The sequence below is a fragment of the Meleagris gallopavo genome, chromosome Z, assembly GCF_000146605.3.
Source record: "Meleagris gallopavo isolate NT-WF06-2002-E0010 breed Aviagen turkey brand Nicholas breeding stock chromosome Z, Turkey_5.1, whole genome shotgun sequence".
Classification (NCBI taxonomy): domain Eukaryota; kingdom Metazoa; phylum Chordata; class Aves; order Galliformes; family Phasianidae; genus Meleagris; species Meleagris gallopavo.
The window spans coordinates 26,103,000-26,112,208 of record NC_015041.2 but is presented as its reverse complement, the minus strand read 5'-3'; the positions used below and the strand labels follow the sequence as shown (position 1 = coordinate 26,112,208).

General features: G+C 40.8%; 1 protein-coding gene across 1 annotated transcript in view; it reads right to left on the bottom strand.

Annotated features, from left to right (window-relative positions):
• Nucleotides 1–6,240, bottom strand: part of UHRF2 (ubiquitin like with PHD and ring finger domains 2) — an 86,249-nt gene extending 80,009 nt beyond the window's left edge. Inside the window, exons 1-3 of the mRNA XM_010725641.2 lie at nt 6,050–6,240; nt 584–761; nt 20–226 (exon numbers count right to left, since the gene is read on the bottom strand). Coding sequence (XP_010723943.1) covers nt 20–226; nt 584–761; nt 6,050–6,240 — 576 coding nt within the window. The remainder of the gene's footprint in view (nt 1–19; nt 227–583; nt 762–6,049) is intronic.
• Nucleotides 6,241–9,209: the final 2,969 nt, after the last annotated feature.

The following is a 9,209-nucleotide window of genomic DNA, read 5'->3' as shown; positions in this document are numbered from 1 at the left end:
GCAGGGGAGCGACCGTTACGTCTCCATGGCGGTCGCGCGGGACAGGTCGCCGCTCTCTCCTCCGCCCGCCGCGGGGCTCGCCGTCTGCGGCCGAATGCGGCCGGGGATCAGCGGCGCTCGAGGGGAGGACCGTGTTTAGGCGAGGAGTAAAACGGGGGGCCGGTAGCACGCGAGCCCCGGCGTTTCTGAGAATGTAAAATCTCGACTTGGCTCCATGCGGCGGTCCCTCCAACACACAAATTAAGGCCGACCGAATCCGTTACATGACACAGGCGGACGTGTGTGTGGGCCGGGGCAAGGAGCAGCAATCCTCATTTTTACCACGGATCCGATGTCGGTTCACTTGCCGTCAAAAAACTTGGTGATTCTACAACTTGACATCAGAAAAATGGAGATCTGCCATCCTGCTGTGGTTTAACCCCTGCAGGCAGCGGCACCTTGCAGAAAACCCGGGGGCTGAGATTAAGAGAGATTAACAGTTAAAGCAAAAGCTGTGCCACAGGCAAAGCAAAATCAGAAATTAATTCAGCACCTCCCATCAGCCCGCAGATAGGTGCTCGCTGCTTCCAGTACTGCAGCTCACGTTAGCATCACTTGGGAAGACAAACGCCATCGCTGTGAACACCTCTTGTCTTTCCTCTCTTATATCACCCTCATACCTTCCATTGCTGAGCACGGCCACGTGGCACGGAACGCCCTTCTGCTGGCCAGGGCCAGCTCTCCCTTCTGTGTACCCTCCTGGTGTCTGGGCACCCGCAGCTCTGCAATGGAGACACAGCATGTAACAGAAGGTCATGGTTCTGCAAGCACTGCTCTGAGACTCTGTTATCAGTGCTGTTTTGGTCACAAATCTGAAACACAGGAGCTCCTGTGAGGAAAATTTAACTATTGCAGCCAAAAACTGTACGTATATATACTGGCAAAATGGTTCAGTGGAAATGTGTCTAATAGAGAGCTCAGGAGAAACTAGGAGATGGGTGAATGGTTGCATCTGGGGGTAATTCAGATCATTTTTATTGTCTGAGTGGTAACAGGATTAAAATACAGAATTATTAAATACAGACAGGTCCAGAAGACTCCTGTGCTTTTTTTTTGTGGCTTCTTTGTGGTAGGTGTTGAAAATGTTACTGACGTAGTACTGAGGCAGAAGGAGGAACAGATCATAACCAGTGTTTATTAGAAAGCCTTTCGCTAATTAGACTTCTTATTTATAGCACATAACTGCATAGCGCACACTGTTTCTCCCTCACAGAGAGCACACATGGGGGGTTACCCAGCAGCACCAGAAGGCCCATCCCCGGCGCTCACAGAGCAGCAGAGGATCCTGCTCATGTTCCCAGGTTTCCTGTTCAGTATCTCTCTCACAGGGCGCTCCTGCAGTAGGTGTACTCATGGTGCTGCCCTGTGGTCTCTGAACCAGCAGCAGCCACTGCCTCTCGAGATGTGGTGTGGATTACGCCACCCATCCCAGGCAGCAGGCTGCGCTGAAGGTCTTGTGCAGACCTAGCACCAACTCAGCATCCTGAGCTTAGAAGTTGCTCCAAACACGCTGTTGGCTCTTGAGAAGATGCAACCTGCCAGCTTGTACTTTCCCTCTAATTGCCCTCTAATTGCCCTGCTGTTATTTGGTGCCATGCACAACTGGAGGTGCCTATAGAGTCCATTCAAACAAACAAAGATTTGGTGGCAAAGTATGGTAGTACAGATTCCTATATTTCACTTTTAGGTTTGGGAATTCCCACTGCTGTTCTGAGTGAGTTAACTTGGGCTTGATTTTGGGGGTATTGAGCATGTGCAAAGGCAGCTGAAACAAAAGTTTCTCAATTATTCTGAAAGTCTGTTCCTTTCTTTCTTATCCTTGCTAGTCCATTTCCGTTTTACAACAACTTTCTTTTTACTTGACACTGCCACGGCAAGTTGCTGGATTGCCCTTTACGCAAATCCAGATTTTCATTTGCAATTTGTGGTTGTAACACAGGCTCATACTCAAATGGTGAAGTACGCGTCATCATTTTAGCTCTTTTGGCCCCAGCCTTCTTAGGCTTATTGAAACATTCAATTATTGTTTAACTTAGAGGTTAAGAGGTTAAGAATGGTTTAATAGTTATATCTGAAATAAAGATAAATCAAGTTGTCTGCAGATTCATCTTAGACACCATCTGTACACTAAAAAGAAAGGAATCTCAGTGTAAATCCATATGTAGAAATTGATCTTTCTTTTGAAGCAAGCACTGAAATGTCTGTCTTCAGCAAAAAATCTGAAAGAATTCTGAAATGGAGTATGTTTTTCCATATTAGAGAGAATAGCAGCAGTTTGTGCTAGAGAAACTTAATGGAAAGCACATGATGGACTATCAGAACAGGAAATGTTTTTTTGTAGGGGACAAATAATGAACGAGGATCCATTTGCTACTACAGTATACAAGGAAATATATTTTGTGGCAGGGACTGTAGAGAAAGGCAGATCAGGTTGCTGCCATGGGAGTGACTGAGTAGAAGGAGCACACAGTTATAAAGTGATTGATTGTGCTGGCGGCCTGCTTTATAATATGCATCCTGTGGCATAGATACTAGGGGGGAAAATGAGTAAAAAACAAAAAAATACTTGCTTGAGAATCTAGCAGTGGATGTGAAAAGAGGCAGTTACTGAGTGTTTAGAGTAACAGAGAGCTGTCTGTTCAGAAAACAGCAATGTTCTCTCTGGAGTAGGGGTGGACTGATAAACAAATTATGGTAAAGCAGAAACTGGAAAGCGTATGTGGTGGCATAGAGTGGTAGTGGCAGAAGAATGACTAGAAAGAGCACAGAACAGAAATAAGTTAGCTCTGAAAGAAATGCTTCCTATTTTATGACGTTGGCCCACCATGTCAGAGCTGGATATTGGTAGTACAGCAGTAGAGTTTGAACTCTTCTGCCAGTATTCCATTACATTTTGATGCCATGTGACAGATGGCAGCAGAGGGGCAGTCTGACAGAATGGTGTCTCATATGGAAGCAAAGGTTTGTCACTAAATTCCTCCACATGGATAAAATGGCACCCACTGACATTCATCAATACTTGCTGAATGTTTCTAAAGACCAAACAGTAGAAGCGAGCACAGTGAGGTGGTGGCAACAGCAACATTAAAGACAAACCATTTTCTGGATGGTCATGCAGATTTTTACAAGCAAGCATGCAAGCTTTTGTTCATTGCTGGTGAAAATATGTAACTAATGGTTGTGACTATATTGAAAAATAGCATTTCGTACCTGAGAATTTGCTCCATCAAACAATACTATTGCGCTCTTTGTACTTGTTGTCATTTCCATGGAAATAAATAGAAGACATTACTTTTGGAGTAATTTATGTATATTCTTTGTTTATCCATAGGAGATCATTTATTTGTTTGAATGACTTAATGTGGTTAAAATCATGGGAATAGGCAGAAAAAGTCATAGAGGTGCTCAGCAGAGAGACAAATATATATGAGGAAGAATTGGAAAAATGGAAGTGTAAGACAAACCAAGGAAGCAGAAAGAAAACAGCAGAGGAGGGAAACACATGCCACTCAGTTTTCAAAGAGAAGCTGTGCAAGAAGGAGAAGACAAGGAACATTTTATAGGATTATTTTTCTAACGAACTCTATGCCTGAGAGCCTTTCAAAGTTTTATAGGCAATGCAATAAACTATGTGGATGCTTTGCTACTGTTTTGCTCAGATGTGCCCATCTGTCTTCCAGGGAAGAAGAGTAGAAGTAAATTGAAATTGTGCGTCAACTGTCCTTAGCAGAAATGTATCACTCAGCTCCCATGACATCAATGTGACCATTTCAGTGGAAACATGCTGGGAAAGAAATGAGGCCAGTTAACTTAATTATTCTGTTTTAAACTTAATGTAAAGAGAGAAACATCAAATGCAGTATATTTTGTTGCAGATAATGCCGCACATGTGCATAAGAATGATACCATATATGTAGAGCTGACTGATTGTAATCTTTTTTCTTTCAGGTGTCAGGTGTATTTCTGTAGTGAGGGTAACAATGCATAGGATCACAGCCTATATATGATTTGTTTTTGTTTTTTTCATTAGTTTGAATTGTTTGCAATAGTTTAGGTATTGATATGGTACAGTACAACATGTAAGCAGCTGATTTTCTTTTGGAAATGAAGTGATTTTATCAAGAATTATTGTATTATAATTGTGTTATAAATCCTACATTACTGAAATTAGAAATGTTTTGTTTTAGATTTTTGTTTATCAACTGTCTTGTATCATTTCTAGATCTAATGGTATTGCAACTTTTACATGCAAATTTCTAACAAGATGCTTAGCTTGTGAGCAAAGCTATCATGTTGAATGTAGTATTTATAGTTATATGGCTTATAGTTATAATATACATAAAAATTTCATGTGTGTGATAAAAACAGCCTTCTACAGATATATAAATAAATGATAAATTATTTAATAACTACCTATGAAATGTAAATGTCAAATAATGCTGCTGGTGCTTAGTTGGGCAACTAGGAGTTTGGAGGTATTAAGGGTGAACTCTTCATCTTGTATGTCTCCCAACTCTTCCTTTGAGCATCGAAGATAGAAAATATAAAGTCATATGTATAAAATATAAAAACATAAGTCAAAAACATTCATATTTTGTTATCGTAGAATCATTAAGGTTGGAAAAGAATTCTAAGATCAGCTAGTCCAGCCATCCACCTAGCACAAATACTGCCTGCTAAGCCATGGCCCCAAGTACTACACTTCCTTAAATACCTCCAGGGACGGTGACTCAAACACCTTCCCAGGCAGCTTATTCCAATGCCTAACCATTCTTTCTGGGAATAAATTCTTCCTAATATCCAATCTGAACCTCCCCTGTTGCAATTTGAAGCCATTCCTCTCAGTCTGACCACTAGCTACTTAAGAGAAGAGGCTGATCCCCACCTTACCACAATCTGTTTTCAGGTAGTTGTGGAGAGCGATAAGGTCTCTTCTGAGCCTCCTTTTCTCCAGAGTAAACAATCCCAGCTCCCACAGCTGCTACAAATAAGGCTTCTGTTCCAGACCCCTCACGAGCTTTGTTGCCCTTCTCAGCATATGCTCCAGGGCTTCATTATCTTTCTTGTAGTGTGGGGGTCGAACCTGAACACACAGCACTCAAGGTATGGCCTCACCAGAGCGGAATACAAGAAGACTATCAGCTCCGTGCTCCTGCTGGCTGCACTATTTCTCATACAAGCCAGAAAGCCATTGGCCTTCTTGGGCAACTGCTGGCTCATCTTCAGCTGAGTGTTGATCAACACCCTCACATGCATTTCTTCTGCACAGTCTTTTAGCCACTCTGCTCAAACTCTGTAGTGTTGCTTGCCTAGGGTTGTTAAGGTCAAAATGCAGGACCTGGCATTTGGTTTTGTTGAACTTCATCCCTTTGGCCTCAGCCCAGCAATCCGTCCTGTCCAGACTTATGAGGGTGCACTCAATGCCCTCATCCAGGTCATCAGTGAAGATATTGAACAGAACTGGCTCCAGTACTGACACCTGGGGGCACCACTGGTGACCAGTCACCAGATGGATTTAACTTCATTCACGATCACTTTCTGGGTCCAGCTGTCCAGCCAATTCTTCACCCAGCAAAGAGTGACCTGTTCAAGCTTTTCTGGTCTGCCTGGTTTTCTAGGAGAATACTGTGGCAGACAGTGTCAAAGGCTTTGCTGAAGTCTAGAAAGACTGCATCAACAGCCTTTCCTTCACCCATCAGACAAGTCACTCAGTCATAAAAGGAGATGAGATTGGTCAAGCACAACCTGTATTTTATGAACCCACACTGGCTGGGCCTAGTCCTCTACTTGTCCCACATGTGCTGAAGGTTTTATAACCTTCCCTAGCACTGAAGTCAGGCTGATAGGCATGTGGTTCTCTGGATCCTTCTTATGGATGACAGCACATTGGCAAACCTCCAGTCATCTGGAACCAGTTGACCGGAAATGCTGATAGAAGGAAAGTGACTTGCCAATGACATCTGTCATCTCCCTCAACACCCTCAGGTGGTTCACAACTGGTCCCACGGACCTGTGGCAGTCCAGGTGGAGTAGCAAATCTCTAAATGTTTCCACCTGAATCATGGAGGGTTTATTCTGCTCTTCATCCCAGGCTTCCAGATAAGGAGGCTGAGTTCCCTGAGTGTAATTGATCTGACTATTAGAGACAGCTGTAAAGAAGGCCCTGAAAACCTCAGCTTTTTTCTTATCCTCAAAGGTCATGTTCCTCACTCCTCATGTGGAGAGATTCATACCTAATCTGTGCTATTGTCCTTTCTTTCTCTGACTCAGAAGTGGCCACCTTTGTGAGGGGGCTATATGATTTTTGGGAGGATTTGAAAGGATGAAACTTTGAGGATACTTAATGCCTCCTATAGTAATGTTATCACTTTGCACTTGAGGATTTCCCTGTAAAAGACAGAGTGATGTAAACACAGTCTTATCTGAAATCCTATCCAGTCCTCAAAATGTTCCTGCATTAGGAGGAAACCCAAAAAAGCCTTGGGCTCTTCTAGGAGTCTGTATGCTTTTTCTCCATGGCCTTCACTTTTTGACATTCTTTTTCTTACACATTTTCTTTAGTTTTTCTCATTGCAACAAAATGCTTTCCAAAGTATTAAAACAGTACAAAGGAAAAATTATCAGTAGGCTTTTCGCGTAGTAGTCCTGAAGTCAGGATAAATAGATTGTCTTATTTCCAAATGTTGGTGAGCAGTGCTATATGAATTTTTAGTTGATGGTCTCACGAGATAACTCAGGCTGGAAAAACAAATAAATAAAAAAGTATCATAGAAATCAATAGATCTTCTTATGATCAAATCTGAACTTTGCTATAAGCTATTGTACAATTACTGTACAAATGGAATTGTTTCTATTTCCATAGGAAACTATATGATTAACATTGTTGATTTTTACAGCTTTGCTACACTTTTTTTGTTTCAGGTGAGAAACTCATTATCTCATGTTTTCAGTAGGTTATGTGTCACTATGATGTCTATTGCAGAAATAAAAGACGCACCACTTATACTGTTGGGAGTCAAAGAACATACATTAAATATAAAGCCAATAATCTCCTGTTAGTCCAGGTAAAATGTTAGTGGGCTGACCAAGATTTAGTATTAGTCCACTGAAATGGTTACCAGCAATTACAGTTCAGGCTGTCCACAATTAATATTGATAGATGCTCATTTTTCTAATTCCTTTCTTTGATTGGATGTAATCTTTCCACTCACCCTCTGAGTCTGAAACATTAATGGCTTCAATATGGGCACTGCATCTTGAGTTCATCTTTGAGCATGATATTGATTTCTTCCTTATACTTGCTAGCAGAAGTAAAACATAGATGCTGATGATTCCTTTCTGTAGGATCTGTGTATGTTTGTTAGCATAGTCTATATATTGCTCTTTTATTTCATAAGACTGCAGGGTATGTTGAAATTTACTATAGGTTATGTTTCACCTATGTTGGATACTTTTGTAATGGCCATAAGTCTGTTAATAGCTAGCAGCATACTAGTGACCTGCTTATAGCCTGAGCACCCTAGTATGATTCTGTGCCTGGGTGTTCAAGGCATCTGCTCTCATCTGATTTTTCTACTTCTCTACCCTGCCTTTTATTGCAGGCTCATAGATATTTAATCCTACAGAAAATAACAACATGTTAATTCCAGAAGGCAGCAATTAGTTATCAAACACATTATAACAGGCAACAGTGCAAAACTAACCAAAAGGTAAAATATACTGGAACGAGTGTAATAATCAGCAATAGACACCTAGGTAAATAATAATAACACTGTGTAACTGCCAAAAAAGTTAGGCAATTGTTCATAGTATAAAGTACAAAACAAGCTAAGAAAGATCTTGAGGTGAGCCAATCCAAGACAAATCCAGAAATGTCCTAAGGCTTGAGCTGTTAGCTTAACAAGAAGCTTGTGTCCTATTACAAGCAATGACATATTACATTTACCAGGCTTTAAAGCTGCAACTTGAATGACATTTAAGGCTAAAGCAAGTACACAAAACACTACATATGAATTGGCGCAACATCTGCAGTTGCTCAGAGTAGTGTTGGCATTAGTGGACCATCAGGCTTTATATCTGCAGGACCTATGTTTTTGAGGAGGCTCCTCTCTAGGGACATGGTTTTTTAACCACTCCAATGGCCATGCAAATTAAATTGGGTTCTTTTTTTTTTGGTCCAAAATACAATTTCCAGTCAGAATCTAGTTCTTTTCATTGCTGCTTAATGCAGCTATTCTGTGTATAAACAGACATTGCCTGAGTTTATGTTAAATATATGTTGACACAACAGAGGGAAGGTAGATTAGATTTTGCCTTTGTTTATGTTATAATGACATTGACTTTCCATCTTCAGTTTGTTGGGTTTTTTTGGTAAGTGATCTATTCTGTTAACGAAAGAGCTATATTTCAGGTTCAGCCTGACTCTGTAGCTGAGCTGACCACTTAGCCGGACCTATTTATTCTTTATGTAAGATAGTTCTATCTGATGAGTTGAAATTCTACAAATGCTTGCGATTTTTGTTTGCAGTGATGGCATTCTGAGCATTTACATGTCCGGTGTGTCATAAAGCTATTGGCCGTCAGAACACCATGGCAGTCATCCTGCATTTCTGCAAGAATAAACATTTTTGAATTTACCATAATGCATACACTTAGGCATTATGTTCAACACATAGACAGTAACACATCCAACATACCAGATGGTAACTGTAATACATTAAAGCAAGCCCAAAAGGAGAAAGAAGAAAAGAGATTAAATGTTATTGAATATGATAGTAAAATTGTAATATTCATTAAAATAATTCTTGACCATTGGTGGACATTTATGTGATGAAGGCCAATATTGAGAGGTTGTACTGCGATTAGTGACAGCATCACACAATCATTTCTGTTATTTTTTATGACGTCTTTACTCTGAAATGATGCTTATTCATCTGGTATTTAAGGGAATTAGTTGATGCTGAAAGGAATTACAAATAATTCTATAGGATTTATATTAGAAATATAAGATATTAGAAATCTAAGATAATCTAGGATATGTTCAGGGGTTTATTACACAAATAAGTGTAATAAACGAAGACTATTCTACCGTTCAACAAGAGCTGGACAGGCTGGAGATTTGGGCAGAGAGGATGTTCAGCAAGAGCAAGTGTGGAGTCCTGCACGTGGGG